Source organism: Nannobrachium achirus (genome assembly GCF_963921795.1).
Source record: "Nannobrachium achirus genome assembly, chromosome: 3".
NCBI lineage: Eukaryota > Metazoa > Chordata > Actinopteri > Myctophiformes > Myctophidae > Nannobrachium > Nannobrachium achirus.
The window spans coordinates 28,397,575-28,416,431 of NC_137812.1; the positions used below are offsets into that span (position 1 = coordinate 28,397,575).

An 18,857-nucleotide genomic window follows, 5' to 3' on the forward strand; every position below is an offset into this window, starting at 1 on the left:
GAGTAAAAATACAATATTTGGATCAGAGATGTAGTGGAGTGGAAGTAAAAGTATCGGATATTGGAAATACTCAAGTAAAGTACCTCAACAGTATACTTAAGTACAGTACTCAAGTAAATCTACTATGTTATTTTACACCATATAAACAGTTTGTTACAGAGGTACGTTATACAATAATACCAAAAGGATAACACAAAAAGCTCTGAGGGCTTGTTTCCATTTTGGTCCTGTGTATTCAATTCATCAAGACAGATATAAAGATTAAAGACAATACAATGCAATACAGTTACTCATCAATACTAGGAGCAGTAAAGTATATTTACAGAAACAGGGGTTGACAATAAGGTTCTCCAAAGGTCATGCACTTACCCGAAAAGGAAACCGTCCATTATAAAATGACAGATTTTGCCCTAAAATCACGCAAATCGGTACACAGTATGTCTATACTCATGTCATCAACATGGATCTGTCCCATATAGCGCCACCATCAGGCCGATTTTTTCAAACAAATTTTTGGACACTGCTCCTACACATTTTGCCCTAAAATCACGCTGCGACCTGACGGTTGTTTATTTCCCGATGAGGGAGTCTTACTGGTAGGTAAGATTTGAATTACCGCTCAATTTAACACTTATTTCTTTAATTTCTGGGACTGTGCGATAACAAATGTCATACCTCAATACCTCCAAATCCAAATACCTATATAGTTTGAATATTTCACACTTCACTTTTGTTATTTTATATTTTTACGTGCAGCAACAGTAAAAACAGCACATAATAGGTAAACAGTGCTCTTATTTTACGTTCCACAGACGAGAAGACAGCGCATGCTGGCCTCTTTCCGGTGTTTAGACAGATACTTCACGTTGTGTTTATAGACAGTTGCGTCCCTTCTCAAACCAGCACTTGGTTGGGTATACCGTGCGAGGACCATCAGGGGTCCAAACGGACCCTTGCGGGTTTGCGTCTCTCAGAGTTAAATTAACAGAGAATTGTAATTTACAGTATAGATTGGGGTCTTGGGGGGGGGGGGTAAAAGGTTTAAGTGTCCATTTGGACACCTGGTGGACCCCGGACCAGGCGTTGAGAAACACTGCTTTAAAGTAGCCTAATGACAGTAATTTCCTTCATGTTGCTAACATAATGATTGCTTCATGCCTGCATTGATGACAATGACAGAGAATGACAAAACAAAGTCAAATGTATAACAAAACACGTTATTGTCATAGCCTAGTGTCGTTGCTAGCAGAATACTGTAATATGTATTACTGCTTGGGGTTCTTTGTCTTCAGACAATGGACTGCCTCTGACACCGGGGCTAAATGGACATTTAGACATGGATAACAGTCATTTATTCAGCTGCATAAGGCTTTCAGATGAACACGCCACGCTGTGAGATGTGTCTCTCTCCCTGTGTGTGTGTGTATCCCTCCATCACTAATGTTGCCACAGTAACGGCACCATATCCTTTCATCTTGCCGGCATGATAGCGTTGCATGACATCATAGCCCAGACTGCCAGCCAGTCCAGAATAGATACATAAAACAACATGACAATGTGAGCAGAGCACAGTAGCCCTTATTGAGTAGGATAAACAATCATATATGTATATTATTATTATTTTTACCTTTTATGTTATTTAAGAGAAACGACTTCCCCCTTTTCTACATCACATCACTCAACAACATGAACACGGCGGGTGGTTGAAGAGTCGTCAGCAGTGCATCTCTCTCTCAGTGACAGCTAGCTTCCGTATAGCATCCTGCATCCAGCTCTCACAGCCTCAGCATCTTTCCCAAGGTGCCGCGATCCTATTGTGTGGCTCCTTCCTGACCTTAATTCAAGCCGCGTTCCTATTGGCTGGTGGGTCTCCACGTCCCGCCCCCCCGTCATGGGGGGGAGGGGGGCGGGACGTGGGGACCCGCCGGCCAATAGGAACCCGTGGAGGAAGGAAGACATGTTTCCAAAGGGTAATGTTTTTGCCCGAAGTTAAACGACTTAATTAGCAAGAGTGCTCTCCACTGTAAAAAAAGAAAAGAAAAGAAAAGAAAAAAAGAGAAATGCACGTTTGCCCTTGTCTTTTATGTGGTCATGCATGCTATACCTATGTCTCTGAAGGCTTATAACATAAGAAGGTTCTTCTGTTAATGATATTATATGATTTCCATGTATCAATCTGGTGATTAAGCTCTGCATGTGTTTGGGGTGAATTTTATGGAACTTGATTTATGCTTCCCCAATGCGCAAAAAAGAAGAAGAAGAAAAAATAAATAGCTACAAGGCAGGATGCCAGTGTTGTTCTCTGTCAAATGAGATGATGTCTTTCTTTCCAAACCAATAAGCCAAAGTAAAAAAGTTTAAATAGGAAAATCTATAATCATATTCTGCTGATGAGCTTGACCAATTCCTTACCATACACTTACAAGAAATAAAACCCAAACTCTTGTAAGTTAAATGTATAACGTGGTCTGATAAATATGAAATATACAAACTAAAAGAAATAGAACCTTTACTAAAATATAAAAGAAGTAGGAATCCGGAGATGATGCAGGTAGTAATCCTTGCAGTATTTATTCAGGCAGGCAACAAAGCATATTCCAGGAATGGCAAAGAATCAAGTAACAAGGACACAAGGGTCCTAAGCACTGCCCTAACCTCACGGCCGGCAGGCTCAACTGAGTCCCTCATGTCAATTTAGTGTCAGCTTAAATACAGTCTCAATAAACAAATCATGGCCTACTCAGACAGACAAATGGTTGAAACAGGAGGTAAGACTTGATCAAAGGACAACAATAGATCAAAGAAGTTTAGGCAAAGATACTGTAAGTGTGAACTCCTTGAGAGACAGCAGATAGGCTACAATCAACATAAGACAGACAGATATAACACCTCAATTGGGAACTTTTAGCAGACTGAATGTCCCAAAATATAATTTCACAGTTCATATTAATATAAATCAAAATACATACATTTGTTTAAACAGAAACCTATTTATCATGGTCCAAACTATATGATAACATATAAAGCCTAATAACAATAGCAGTAATAGAAATGTTCCCCAAATGAAGCATACCGGTAGGCCTATATGACATTATTGTTCCCCAAATTATGCATGTAGGCCTATATGACATTAGTCTGCATTTTTTGCTTATAGACTGGTGTGAACTGTGAATTATCTAGTTCACGGGATGGTTATTAATAACACCATTATTGACTACAGTACATCGGCTTTAGGAAATCGCATAATCGAACCGCTGCAATCACACGGTGCCCTTTGACACACATAGCCTACACAGCTTAATAATCCATAGCACATTTTGGAGAAAAAACAATTGACCCTATATAGGCCTAATAGTTGTTCATGACTTTAATTGTAGGCTAACAACTAACACAGTCTAACATTCCTTTAAAGAAACGGCCGATGACTGTACAGCGTCACCAAATTAACACCATGCAGGGGGGCTTTTTGGTGGGTGGGACAAAATGAGCTCTCTCTCTCTCTCTCTCTCTCTCTCTCTCTCTCTCTCCAGTCTCCAGCACATAGAAAGGGATGCTGCAGCACCAAACTCCCCTCATATCGTATCGCTGCTCCACCCAGCACAGCCCCCGGTCGGTCGGTCGGTCGGCCGCGCTCTCTCTCTCTCTCTCTCTCTCTCTCTCTCTCTCTCTCCCTCCCTCCCTCTCTCTCTCCCTCTCTCTCTCTCTCTCTCTCTCTCTCTAAAAACTATTGGTGACGTGCGCGCAGCTGAGGGAAGCACCCAGCACTATGTTGTGCACGCCCGCGGGAGGGGCCGATAGAAAATGGCGAGTCTGTGCAAGAGGCAGCAATGCACGATAGAGAGGCGCGGCTTTCGGCAGGAACTTGACTCGTGGAGGCACAAACTCATTCACTGTGTAGGTAAGCTACGTTTGGGCATTGCTGTGCGGGGGGGTCCGCCGGACCGGACGGCCGGGGGGTTTGCGGGGTTTCGGGGGGAGTGAACTCCCCAGAATGCTGCTGTTATGGTTTGGGTTTTTTTTCCAGGGAGGAGAAAATCTATAGCTCCTCACGGGGCGCAGCGAGGAGCTGTCATCTTTTTTTTTCTTTTTTTTTTACGCGCGGCTGTTGCCTCGCTGCTGCCCCCCTCCCACCGGACATATGACCAAAAAATTAAACAAATATTTTCCTTTACAAGTTTCTTTGGAGGGGAGATTATGTTGTCTCTCCGCGATGTCAGTTCTTGCTTTGATTGTTTGGTGACGGGGGGTGGGGGGCCTAGGGGCTCTTAAAATGTGCCCAATCTGGACCATATAGCCATATATCCCCCCCTCCCCTCCTATATTATTTCATTGCTGTTTATTTATTGTAAGCAGGGCGTGTCACGTGGACCAGATGGAGCTGTGGCGCAGCCAATCAGGTGGCTGGCTGGGCTCAGGCTGGCTGTGTCTGTGCGCGCCCCCGCGTATTGGGTTTTTTATTTTTGGTGGGGGGAGGGCGGTGCGCGCTCCCTCCGCCGCTCTCCAAACTGATACGCCGGTGGAGCTTTGGCAGTATAGCCAGCGTTGCCAGGTCCGCTTATTGTAAGGGACCTTGGTCTTGTTTTTCTGTTGAGTTGCTTGCAAATGTTGGATAGTTGTGGGTTTTTGGGGGGACTTGTTTCTAAAGTGTAGGCCTAAGTTTGCTTATTTGGGCTTGCTTCTCAATTTAAACCAGTGGTTCATAATCATGGCAAGGACCCCCAGATTAATATGGATTTGTCCATGAAAATATTTTGTGCCAGAGATCCTGTACATGATTCTTGTTAAAAAAGGTTTAAAATATTCCCAAATTCCAAAAAAATATTTCCCAAAATATTTTATTAGACTACTAATTACTACTTATTCATATGTATTTATTGAATATAGCAGATCTGTGATCGGCTATTTTCAAATATCCTTAGTCTATTAACAGTCGTTTCTTTTTGGGCTTGTAAATGTTTTAATATTAGACCATGGGACCATGCTTGCTTACTTCTCTCGCTACGTCTGGCAACACTGCCTATAGTGCGCGCTGCCGGCGCGCTTTGCCCTCGAAATCGGCGTTTGGTTTGGGAACGCGCATTGCTGCATTGGGGAAATGTCAGTGAAAATAATTTTGTATTTTAGGGGGGGAAGGTGGGGGTTGACAAGGAAAAAACAGGGCTTCGCCTTTTCGATCTCCCTCCTCATGTCATGTTGTGCACGACTGAATCACTACTTGTTGAAGTGATTCTTTCCCTGAAGCCCATGGTGGTGATGATGATGATGAAAACTCGACAGTTGAGGATTTGTTCGGCTCAGTTTATGAAGCGATGTTTATGATTTTTGAAGAGATAGCCCAACCTATATGTATATCACACACACTACTGTAGTAGGCTATATAGGTTGTTGCAGTGATGCAGTGCATGGATGATGGCTTGTTATATAGGGGGAGATGCATAAGAATAGCTTTGGTTGCTTTAATTGCAGCGAATATGGAAACTGCATCAGATTTAGTTCGCAACCTTTTTTTTGACAGCCCTTTAATTGAGTCCGTGCGTTTTTTCTTTTCTTTTTTCCACGCGTCTCTCAACTACACACCCCCACCTCCCCTCTCCCATAGCTGTTTCTTTCTGGTATTTCATTAGCTTTGTTTAATCCGGTTAGATCGTCGCGTATCCGATGTTATTGCGAGATTATCATCCACTCTTCGCCTCTGATCTCCCAACCTCTCCCTCTCTCCTGTTTCCTCGGTTGGTTTCTATATACAGTATAGCTCTCTCTATCTCTCTCTCTCTCTCTCTCTCTGGCTTCCTATAATCTGGCTTTTATCGCCGCAAACCCTGATGATCGGACGCGCACTGGAAAAGGGTGTTGCGGCTTTCACAGTGTTTTTGGATGAATTTCTCTTCGTCCAGATGTTCTGGTTGACCCGTAACCCACTTAACCATCCAACCGTTTTATAATAATAATAATCCACATACTCACTGTAACTGTATACACAGCCTACTGTATTGTTTTCCTCCAATATGGGTTTATTATTGTGTTTGCTGACATAGGCCTATTATGTTGTTGTTTTTATAGGCATATAGGTCTATATTTTTTTAACGAATAACATTGGCCAATGCTTTCGGGGGTTTTGGTTTTAGTATAGCCTGTTTACATAACCTTAAAGTAAGTAGGCCTAAACGAAGACTTGTTATATAGCCACATGGAGGTCTGTTATTTATTTCGGTGACAGAAATTAGCCTATAGTTCTTTCTTTTAAAAAGTTAAATAAGTCAACCCACACACATTTGGCACAAAGGGTTGTCATGGGTGGTGTTGGACTATATTGCTGTCAGTGTCATGTCCATGCTTTCCTGTCAATAACATGAATTAACATTTTCTTTGTCTGACATGGGTGTGCTTGTCTGTTTTAGACGAAAGCTGTATAGAGATATTTCACTCTGTTCTTGTTGGCGATGTTCGCTGTTGTTATGTTTTGTGTAGGCTATTATAATTGTTATTATGAGTGAATTATGTATTATTATGGCTGCCTTACAATGGTGTGTTATATCAATGCTGGTTAGATTGAATCCTGCATGTAGGCTACTTATTGTTTGGAGGATAATCGGCTTTTAAAGCTGTGAAACACTATAGGAGCACAGAAACAGCTTTTTAACAAACTTATTTTTTCTCGTTTCTTCTTTTTTTCTTCAAAATGACACAACCTTTCTATTGGCTGCCTGTTCTGAAAATGGATAATAAAGCACAAATATTTTATGGCTGTGATTGATTGCAACAGCAATGTACCATTAAAGATACAGTTATAGCCTCTATAGGCTACATATATAGCCTACATTGTGTGTGTGTGTGTGTGTGTGTGTGTGTGTGTGTGTGTGTGTGTGTGTGTGTGTGTGTGTGTGTGTGTGTGTGTGTGTGTGTAGTATAGTGATTGTATACTGTATTATGTTCTGTATATTCAGGAGCCTGAGAAAAGGTATGAGCTGCTAAAACATTTAGTTTCTACACCAAATAGTGTAATTCTTTTTAACAGCTTAATCGTCTTATAGTCGCTTTCAAAACAAAATACATAATCGCTGTTAATCCCAAAATGTAAGACTGTCCCTTTAATAGGCTGCCTAAAAAACAGAGCAGATCTTTTAGGAGAGCATAGCACGTGCTTCCATGAAGTGGCCATAACTCACTCCACTATGTATTGATGTGTAAGCCACATGCAATGGAGAAGGTTAATGTCATTAGAATGTATTAATTATAGGCCTACTGCTAATTCCATTGGCACATACAGTAGGCAGCCGACTATGACTAATTTGATTGCTCAAGGGTCGTACAGTAGTACAAAGAGAGAGAGGGGTGGGGGGGAGTCATAGTCCCACATTACAGAGGTTACACCACAAACCTATCCTCGTTGTCGGACCAGAAACCTCTTATCTCCGTATATTTAAACTTTTTGTGTTTTTTTCGTAAATGAATGCCCTATGCCTACAGTGCACTGTTTCCCAAACAGTGGGTTGGGACCCATTTGTGGGTCACGACTTGAGTAAAAATCACATTTAATTTTCCTACATTTAACAAATATAATATACTGTATATATTTCAAAGAGTTTTCCCCTCCCCAAAAAGACATTACATATAAACAAACAAACAAACACGTCTAAGAAATTCCATGAATGTCAAAAAATATACATATTAAGAAGTTGTGAAAATAGCCGATCTACAAGCTCACAGCGCGGCGCGAAGCGTTGCGTTGTGAGCTTGATCTGCTATTTTCACTAGTTTGGGTCCTGGGCAAACGACAAATTTCTCTTTTGGGTCTCGAGCTAAAAAGTTTAGGAACCACTGCCCTATAGTGTACTTGATCATACTACCGCGTCACTCAAAAGTAGCAGATCTTGAGCTTGTAGATCTACTACTTTTGCATTTTTTTAAATTTTAATCCTAAAAAGAAACAGTTTTGGACATGTGAGGTTTCCAGCAGACAGAGACTCTCTCTCTCTCTCTCTCTCTCACCTCCTGCCTCCTCTCTCTCTCTCTCTCTCTCTCTCTCTCTCTCTCTCTCGCACCCCTCTCTCTCTCTCTCTCTCCCAGAGTTTTTAGCAGGTCGCTGGTATTTCAGTGCAGCGCGCCACACAGATGGACTGTGGAGTGTGGACACCCCTGGAGATTTGCCTCCTACTTGCTCTCTCATCTTGTTAATTCTCTTCATGGGTTTTACCGAAAAGAAAAGGAAAGAAAGGGGAAAAAAACTAAAACATGTGGTGCATTAGCAAGAAGGGGGGGGTGGTGGGGGGTGGTGGAGATGTTGTAGAGTGGTGTGTGTGTGTGTGTGTGTGTGTGTGTGTGTGTGTGTGTGTGTGTGTGTGTGTGTGTGTGTGTGTGTGTGTGTGTGTGTGTGTGTGTGTGTGTGTGTGTGTGTGTGTGTGTGTGTGTGTGTGTGGACGAGAAGCAGAAGGATGCTATAGGACGGATGGTGTTGATCTGAGATTTGATCTCTGCGTAGAGCAGAGGAGATCATGACAGATCTGGTGATCCTATAGGGTCACCGCTGTGTTCTGTATATCGTACTGTGTATCGCAGGGACGTGCAGAGAATGTTAGAGAGGCAGGGGCTGAAATTTCTAAAAGGGCCTTTTGGTGAAAATATCGGAAATAGCAGACCTCCAAGCTAACAACGCGTCGCGCTGCGACACGTTGTGAGCTTGGAGGTCGGCTATTACGTCGGCTATACAAGGAAATTCTCTTGAATGCTGCCTTCAGGTATGGCATGGAAAGAGGGCATTTGCAATTCTTTCACCATAGTAAAAACTGCATTCATTCATGGTCTGGAGAGGGCACTTTTTACAGACGGATATACAGTACTGTATATCGTACTGTATATCATTGTGTACATATCGTTCCAAAACTGTTACTTTTCCGGATGCAACAAGCAGCAAAAGAAGCAGATCCGCAAGCTCGAAACACATCGCTTCGCGCTGCGTTTCGAGCTCGCAAATCTGCTACTTTTGACACTCTCGTGTATGATCAAGTAAAAACACAAAAAGTTAGAACATGGAAATAAGAGGATTCTTTCTGCCCCGACGGCAACGATATTATGATGACAAAAGGTCCCTTATATAGTGAGGATCTCTGCATAGAGTAGAGCGAGATCATGGCAGATCTGATGATCCTATAGGGGTCACCATTGTGTGTGGCCACAAAAGGCCTCTTATAGTGTTTGTTGTTGTTGGTCCGGGAGGGGCCGTTAGTTATGTGTGTCACTTTGACATGCGTACAGTGTGTGCCGCTGTAAATCCAGCCGTCCGTGCGCCTCTCACCGTGGCATACCCCCCCATGTGCCTGATGAGATGACCCAGACCCAGGCAGGCAGTGCCGTGGCGGGGTCCCTTCCCATCTGTGCACTGCTGTCAGGGGGGCAATGCCAACCGGAGGGGCCCCCTCCTTGGGGGAGGGGGGAGGTGCTGCTGGGGGTTGGGCGCCATACACTTAAACACGTTCAACCTGGCGTGGGGTCCCTGTTTTGTGCATGTCATTAAAGAGGTGGTGCCATGATTTCCCCCCCCCCCCCCTATAAAACATGATTATCAGGTATTATGATTATACTAGGAGGAAGATTTCTTCCAAAAAAATATACAGAAAGAGTTAGAATTGGGTTTTTATGTGGACACACCCCCAGTTCATTAAGTATGCATGGATGGCATGGTGGGTGGTGACCCAGCTGGTAAATAGGCGAGGAGTTGATTCTGTGATGTCATCTTATCTGTGTTTTTTAACTGACACTTTTCACCACAAGGTGGCAGCCTCCAAGAGAAAACAAACAAATACTAAGAGAATACATCATTTAAAAAAAAAACACATAAGGGGGTCTAATGAAGTACTTTCAACCTCCTAGACACATGAAAAACAGAAAAAGTACAAAACTATGGCACCACCTCTTTAAAGGCGATTTTTAAGATTGTTAAAGTATTCAAAAATAGAGCTGTGGGATTTTAGATCGGCTTTTTTGCTACTCATCGTCGTACGTCAAAGTGTATATATAGGGCTTAAGCGGTTAAATCCAAGATTGGGTTAAGTACAATACACCACACACTGGCAGCGACTGAATGAATGTGGACTGAAGCTGTGTGTGTGCGTTGTGCGACTGTGCGTGTGTTTAGAGAGATGTGACAGGTGGGGGGGGTATGAAAGACAAAAAGGGAGAAGGGAAACATGACAGCGATAATAGTTGAAAAATGCATCTTTAATGTGGTCTTTTCAAGAGCCATCCTGTATTACTAAACCGAGAATTGTCTTGTTTTTGTTCGTCAAGACATGAGAAAGACAGCCGAGTTATTAGAGATGCAGGTTTAGTTTTTTTTCCCCCGTCTATTTTCGTTTCAATCCGTTGCAGTAGGAACTCCAGTCTTAGTAAATAGTTTGCGTGTTGTTTTCGCTTGTATATTCTTCACACCGAGGAGGACTGTCATGTTCTTTTCTTTTCAAAACAGGAATAAAAAATACCACAGCCCTTAATTACCACTCGTGAGAGCTTTGTCCATGTCCTAGAGAGACGTTATTGTCGAGTGTTTATATTTTTACATTTATAAAGGTTTTGTGGTTGTCAAGTTGTCACAAGCACGGTCCCCAGTGATATGGCATGCCGTTTTGTTGCTTGGCATCTGACTGCTGTGTTGAGCAATCAGAGCTGGGAATAACAACACTAATGCCTGATGATATACTTGTCGTCGCCGTCCCAAAAATAAGAAGATCTTCAAGCTCACAGCACGTCACAGCCCCTGAGTGTTGTGGGTTTGTAGATTGGCTATTTTTTTCAGTGCTCCACACTTCCGGCACGCTACTAAGTATAACCCTGGCTTAACTGAGACATCGTAAACCTGAATCTTACCTGAACTTTGGGCAAAAAATCTCTCTCTCTCTCTTTCTCTCTCTCTCTCTCTCTCTCTCTCTCTCTCTCTCGCTCTCGCTCTCGCTCTCTCTCTCTCAATCTCGTGCACACTCCTTGCCCTTGCAAAATGATCAAAGTCCCCCAAATCCTTAAAACCAAACTTTGAACCCGCATGTACTATGGGCTTAACCCTAAATTTATGTAAGTGTTCCTTCCCTGTGTGTGTGTGTGTGCGTGTGCGTGTGCGTGCGTGCGCGTATGTGTGTGTGTGTGTGTGCGCGCGCGCGCGTGTGTGTGTGTGTGTGAGAGTGTTTTTTTGTATGTGAACTGTCTCACCTTACATAAGACAATGGGCCAGTGGAGAGTGTTGTGTTGGCTGTCAGCCTCATGGTGTATTTTTTTGGACATTGTGTATAGATCGTTTTTGTCGGGCAGAAACCTCTTATCTCCATATTTAATTTGTGCTTTTTTCGTAAAGTCTTCGCCGTACTTGATTTCACTACAGTTGCGTCACACAAAAGCATCAAAAGTAGCAGATCCACAAGCTCAGAGCTTTTGAGCTTGTAGATCTGCTGCTTTTGCTGTTTTTGAATTTAAATCCTTAAAAGTAACAGTTGTGGACATATGAGGTTTTCACCTGACAGCGATGATATCGTTGTCGGGTGGAAACCTTGTATCTCCAAGTTTCAAATGTGTATGTTCTTTCGCAAAGTAAAGCCCTTCTTCATCGTACAAGGCCGTCGCACAAAAGTAGTGAAAACAGCCGATCTACAAGCACACAACGCCTCGAGGTGCGAGGCGTTGTGTGCTTGTAGATCAGCTGTTTTCACTAGTTTAAATCATTTTTAAAATGAAATATGATAAACGAACTGTTTTGGACATACAAGGTTTTCACCCGACAGCGACGATATGTGGGTGCATGCACAGTTTCAAATGTGTTTTGAATACACACAAGTGCTTGCGCCTTGACGCACACACGCACGCACGCACACACACACACACGCACTCACTCACTCACTCACTCACACACACGCACGCAGCCTCACAAGGTGAGAGACAATGACTAAAAATGAGGGCAAGTCTATTCTTTTGTGGAACAGGAATGGAAACAGGAATGTTTGCTTCTGCCCTCGTTAGAAAAAACCCAGTCAAATTCCTCCCCAGTTATTCAATAATGGATCCTTTTGTGTGTGGACGGAAATATTTGAGCTAAGAATCGTGTTTCGATGTATTTGATCGATGGCACAGCCAGAGTCAGTTTTATGTACTTGTGTGTGTTTCTCTGTGTCTTATACACTTATATATCGTCGTTGTTGGATGGAAAGTAAACCTTGTATCTCCAAGTTTCAAATTTGTATGTTCTTTCGCAAAGTAAAGCCCTGCTTCATTGTACAAGGCCGTCGCACAAAAGTAGTGAAAACAGCAGATCTACAAGCTTGTAGATCGGCTGTTTTCGATAGTTTAAATCATTTTTAAAATGATGAATACAAAAGGGTTTTGGACATACAAGGTTTCCAACCGACAACGACGATATATAGTCTATATCGTCGCTGTGTTGGGTGGAAACCTTGTATGTCCAAAACCTTTACTTTTTTAATATTATTGTTATTTTTAAAGCATTTTGAAATATTGAAAATGAGACGATCGACAAGCTGAAAACATTTGGGGTGGCACTCTTTTATGATGAAGTAGGGCATTGATTTATAAAAAAAAAAATATATATATATATATATATATATATATATATAATATATATACATTATAGATGTATATACATGTGTATATATATTGTTATATATATTGATATGTGTTTCTGCGTGTCTGTTTTGTCCATGTTGTGCGTGGCATCATGTACGTGTGTGTGTGTGTGTGTGTGTGTGTGTGTGTGTGTGTGTGTGTGTGTGTGTGTGTGTGTGTGTGTGTGTGTGTGTGTGTGTGTGTGTGTGTGTGTGTGTGTGTGTGTGTGTGTGTGTGTGTGTGTGTGTGTGTGTGTGTGTGTGTGTGTGTGTGTGTGTGTGCGCGCGCATGTGCATTTGCCAGATCAATACGAGTGAACCCTTAAAACCCTTAAAAAGCAGCCGGCGGATGAATAAATGTGAGGCTTATTAGGCTGTAATATTCACCTCCCCCTCACTGCTCCAAAAGAAGCCTTACATTTTAGACAACGCATCACACACACACACACACACTCACGCACGCACACACACACACACACACACACACACACACACACACGCGTTGGATGGAGGATGGTGCTTTAAAAGGATTTAAAAGCCTGTCTCCAGAGCATCCACGCTTGGATTGGTCCTCCTCAGCTGCTAATGATTTTCTGTTCTCCTCCTCTTAATCGTTGGTTTTTCTGGTTATTAAAAATTCTTGTATTAATATGAATAAAAATGTAATTTAGACGTAGTAATTCACCGCTAATTATTGCTAAGTATTATCGGAGCATGTCTTCATCAATTGCGCTGTCATAATAGCATAATAAAAAAGAGGAAGTGAATTGCGAGTGAATGATTATCATCAGGGCTGTTTGTTTATTTTTAACCTATTATTACCTGCGTCCGATTCTACAAATGCCTTCAAAATCAATAGTTCAAACACTTTCAAGATCTTAAAAAAAATAGCAGATGTACAAGCTCGCAGCGTGTCACTTCGTGCCACGCTGCAAGCTTGTACATCTGCTATTTTTGAATAGACGGGTTTCTTGTTTACAAACATTGAGACTAAATGCACAGGTGACTGTATCATGTAATCAATTTCGTCCAATCCCCAAACTTGTTGTTTTGGGGAGCGCTGGTTTCATTCTATACTCTATGGTTTCATTGGCTAATTTTGGTACCGACACTCAGTGTGACGTGGACCAGAAACCCGTCTATAGCCAACGCAAAAATCGAAAAATTACACAGATGCGGTTTTAAAGGTCCATTGAAATGACATTTTCGGTCATAAAAGTGCATTTATGGAAGTGATTAAGATTGTTATTTTTTTTACTTTTGACATACAAATACACAAAAAAATATTTTTCATTTCACCAGACCTTTAAAGGGCCAGATTGGGACCCCACTGCAAACGAGACAAAGCACTTTTTGCATGTGACCTTTTTCTTTGATGAATAGAAGCAAAAGCGAAAGGGAATGACCTCTCAGTAACCACCTTAAGTCCTCTAGTATACGTATATGTGTGACGAATAGCGAGAATAGCTATTTTCTGCATGTTTTTGCATTAGGCCTACAAGCAACGGCGAAAAAACAGATAACAATAGGCTAGTCTTTGCGATTTGGCCAGCAGTTGTTTTCCTGCGACGAGCGTTGGCCTAGAATTGACTTAATAAAGGGAACTATAAGTATAACTACTCGCCTATAACGGAACCACAACACATACTGTAATACCCCGTCATTTTAGTCTTTTGAGAGAGGTCAATTTTCTCAATGAGAAGAGGCAAAGTAAACACATTCCTCGTGAATGTGTGAGGAATCATAATGGTTAATCTTCTTATCTTGCTCTTCCGTAACATAAAAAAATAAAACCACATACAAAATATTCACACATACAGTTCATCAAATGAATCCCTTTTCTCTAAATTCTCAATTTAACCCATTTTGGGCGGGAACCCCATTTTGTAACCACACCTTTCAAGACGGGAACCCCTTTTGGGGTTCTTGCTGCTATGTACAGTCGTTGGGTGGAAACCTTGTACAGTATGTCCAACATATGTCCCAAAAGGGGCGGCATTGGCTCAGTGGTAGAGAAACCATCAGAACACGGAGGGTTCCCGAAGGGTTCCCAGTTCAAATCCGGGCTCCCCCAGAGTTATAGAGTCGAACTTGAGCAAGACTCTGAACCCCTAGTTGCTCCCAGTGAGCAGGTTGGTGCCTTGCATGGTTTCCTCCGCCATCGGTGTATGAATGTGTGTGAGTGGGTGAATGTAATGCACAATCTATATAAAGCATCTTGGATAAAGGCGCTATACAATGCACCATTCACTTTCCTTTTTTTGTAAAAAAAAAGATTTAAAATAGTGAAAATAGACGATCTACAAGCACACTGCTTGTAGATCTGCTATTTTCACTACTTTTATGTGACACTTTTGTATGATGAAGTAGGGCTTTAATTTACAAAAAAAAAAAAAAAACTCATTTGAAACCTGGAGATACAAGGTTTCTGCCTGACAGTGACGATACAGCAACATTAATGTTTTTTGTAAATTATTCATAATATAAATATAACATTTTTCAGAAGACTTAGGTCAGGATTTAGAAGGTGTTTTTAGAATCCGTCTCAGTCCTAAATGGGTTTATAAGGAAGATGTCTTCATAATCATTTGTACCATAGCTGAGAATCAGACAAAAAGATTTCCATTGGCAGGTGTTTGTTACTCTTCAGGCTGGGCATTTTACCTAACAACTGATGATAACCACACAGACTGTATGCATGGTGGTGGAAGTGTGCTGCTAAACTGCCGCCCGCAAGCAACGTGCAGTACTAGGAACTAGGGATGTCCCGATACCACTTTTTTGCTGACCGAGTACAAGTACGAGTACTTCATTTTGAGTACTCGCCGATACCGAGTACCATTTTCTTTTTTTTTTCCTTTTTTTTATCAGATGTTCCTCACTTTCTGGCTGTATATAACACATTAAATTGCATTGCTTTCCCAGAACATTGCACAACTGCCACACATTTCAGGTTTTCAGGTTTAGCCCATGGAAATTCCTGTACTGTGCATGATCTTCTAGATCTGCTATGCTCAAACATTTTGTATTTTTACTTTTGATACTTTAACAGAGAGAGAGAAAGGATGGTGTGGCGGAACACACAGGGTACTCGGGCGCTTTGTGAGCAGTATCTGGCGAGTACCGATACCGCAAAATAGGCCGGTATCGGGGCGAGTACCGATACCACGAGTACCGATACCGCATCCCTACTAGGAACCATTCTAGGATGTGTGTGTGTGTGTGTTTGTTTGTGTCTACATGTGTGTTTTGTGTACAGTTACAGTATGTGTGCCTTTGCACGTGTTTAATTTGCGAGTAGGATGTGTCTTGTGTGTGCGTGCGTGTGTGTTTGTGCGTGTGCGCGCGCACACATGTGTGTCTGCGGGCAGGCTCTGGGTACCACAGAGTCACTCGTTACTGAGTGGGGGTTAATCTGGGCATGTTTGTTTAAAGATGCCATACCCACCGGGCATGGCACAGTGCCAGCAGTGGTGGGAAAAGTACTCACACATATTGGACTCAAGTAAAAGTACGAAAGTGTTGGCATCAAAATGTACTAAAAGTACCAAGAGTAAAAGTTCCACATTTTTGAAAATAGAAGATCTACAAGCTCACAAGGCACCATGACGTGTTGTGAGCTTGTAGATCGGCTAATTTCAAGAAGACTTGGTATAAAATAGGTCTAAAAGTGGTTTATGTGTGTTTTCTTTTAAATAATATTATAATTTATATCCACAAAGTAACTAATAACTAAATCTGTCAAATAAATGTAGGGGAGTAAAAGTCCAACATTTGGATCCGAGATGTGGTGGAGTAGGAGTAAAAGTATTGGAAATTGGAAATACTCAATTAAAGTACAAATACCTCAAAATTGTGCTTGAGTACTGTACTTAGTTACTTTCCACCACTGGCCATGCCCACTGGGCATGGCATGGCACAGTGCCCGGGCTCCGCTGCCCACAGGTACACGCTGGGGAGAGTCGTTCCTCAAAGACAGACAGATGGGAAGTCAAAGCAAAGCGGTAGAAAGAGATGACGATAATAATAATACACAGGGAGAGAACGACTGAAAGAAGAGCATTCCAGTCCGGGGTAAAATTATGGCACATGTTCACAACAACGCGCCTGGAGGGGAAGATGGCCGATGGGGGTGTACACAACAAATGGCACGGAAACAAAAGCATAATTATCTGCAATTCAAAGATTGAATGACTAGGGCTCCATTATTCCGATTTGGCCTTGGACAGGGGATTGCACCACACATAGCCTCCTTGGCTGTTAAATTCTCAGTATTGCTTACGCACGCACAACCTTTACTTTATTTTATACACATTTATTTTCATTTTTGTTAGAGTTTGGTTTGTTGACAGAATGTATACGGTGGGTACAGTATACGTACAGTATGTGTTTCTGTTGGGTGGAAACCAAAACTGTTAATTTTCAGGATTCAAATTCAAAAGCATCAAAAGTAGCAGATCTACAAGCTCAAAACGTGCCGCTTTGCGTTGTGTTTCGAGCTCGCAGATCTGCTACTTTTGATGCTTTTGTGTGATGCTGTAGTTGTGTAGTGTGATCAAGTAGGGCTTTAATTTACAGAAAATAAAAAAATATATGGAGAGTCAAGGTTTCTGCGATATACTTCTTGATATCTTCCACAAATTCCTTTTTTAGGAAGACAGCTTGAAAGGTAAGAAGGCAGATACCGGTACTATTCTTCATTTATTTGACATGTAAAATGAGCTATCCTACATACTATAGATCTCTATTGCGAGGAAGCCATGTATAGGCCCTAATAGGACATGTACTGTATAAGAGTGACTGTCCTGAAATGTAAATGGCATCATGGTTTCCTCCTGTGTAACCTGCCAGTCTATCAGCAGCCATCTGTCCTGTTGAAGTGTTCTCCAGCAGGACACTGAAAGCAGCGCGTAGGGATGACATGGGCCATATGGACAAAATATCTAATATCACATATTAGGATGAAATGCCTCGATATTGATATTGTGAGGATGATATTTGTATAAGGAGAATTATATGCATTTTCTGTTTTTAAGAATTGTAGGTGTGGCTTTTTTCACAATTTCACAAATATAGAATGAGGCTTAAAGTGATTAAAACCAGGAAAGGACTATACTTTAGCCATACACTTTACAATATTATGATAAGATGCCAATGAGATGATATCTGCGGTAGTCTTATATCACATTATCAATATACACAGTGTAACAAAGATGTATTAACCCAACTCTATCATTGAACAACCACATTCATTGTATTGTAAGGCACATTTTGAATACAAGTATCAACTACTGCAAATGCCAAAATACAATAAATGTCTAAATGGAAAAAAGCGAGACAGAATTTCAAACCCTTTGTACACTGTGACCTTTATGGGCAAAACAAATCCCCTTCTCCTTCTTTGATAAACCTTTCATTCGAGCTCGCTCAATTTACCTCTGGCTGGCGTCCCCTCAAGAGGTGCTGCATGTACGCATTGACAACTTTCATTGACTGTTTCTTAACGATACGAAAACCTCATAATAATGTATCCCCACTATTTATAAAAGGACCCGGGCAAGCACTGCGTAGAATAGAATATCCCAGCCTTCCGGTTATGGTGACGTGTGTGTGGCTGTTGTGTTTGTGTTCTGGTTGCTGGGAATTTAATTGATGTCACCAAGACCTTGAAGAAGAGACAGAATGCTGCCCTTTCCATAGTTCCACTATAGCCATAGCGGCGTTAGGCATGTGACCTCAGCTGCATTGATTAAGCCCGATCTATACGCTCGTTGTCGGGCAGAAACCTTGTATCTCCATATTTTAACTATTTGTGTTTTTTCATAAATGAACGCCCTACTCGATCATACTGCAGCGTCACACAAAAGCATCAACACTAGCAGACCCACAAGCTTGTAGATCTGCTAATTTTGCTACTTTTGAACTTGAATCCTCCTGAAAAGTAGGCTAACAGTTTTGGACATGTGAGGTCTCCACCCGACAAAGGCTATGTAGTATGATGGTGTTGCTAGCCACAAATAGCTGATCTACAAGCTAACAACGCGCCATATTGCGGAGCATTAGTTAGCTTGTAGATGAGCTATATTCATGGCTAAGCGACACGCTTGTGCGATGGACTGTAAATGAAGCTTTGGTCGTCTCGAGAGTATTATGCCCCTTGAGCTATCAGAGGAATAGAGATAAAAAAAGAAAAGCCACCCCCTTTTGTCACGAAATGCAGAATTTAATCATCATTTTGTTTTCTCTGTCCATAAGATGAAA

The 18,857-nt window shown here is 41.8% G+C and overlaps 2 protein-coding genes across 2 annotated transcripts in view; both read left to right on the forward strand.

Annotated features, from left to right (window-relative positions):
• The window catches only part of LOC308282154 (uncharacterized protein), a 313,805-nt gene that overhangs the window by 257,977 nt on the left and 36,971 nt on the right, over positions 1 to 18,857 (forward strand). The gene's annotated exons all lie outside the window — the stretch shown is intronic.
• Positions 3,802 to 18,857, forward strand: part of lcor (ligand dependent nuclear receptor corepressor) — a gene marked incomplete at both ends in the record, with an annotated part of 103,629 nt that continues 88,573 nt past the window's right edge. The window contains one exon of the mRNA XM_080722500.1: positions 3,802 to 3,898. Within this exon, the coding sequence (XP_080578626.1) occupies positions 3,802 to 3,898 (97 nt within the window). The remainder of the gene's footprint in view (positions 3,899 to 18,857) is intronic.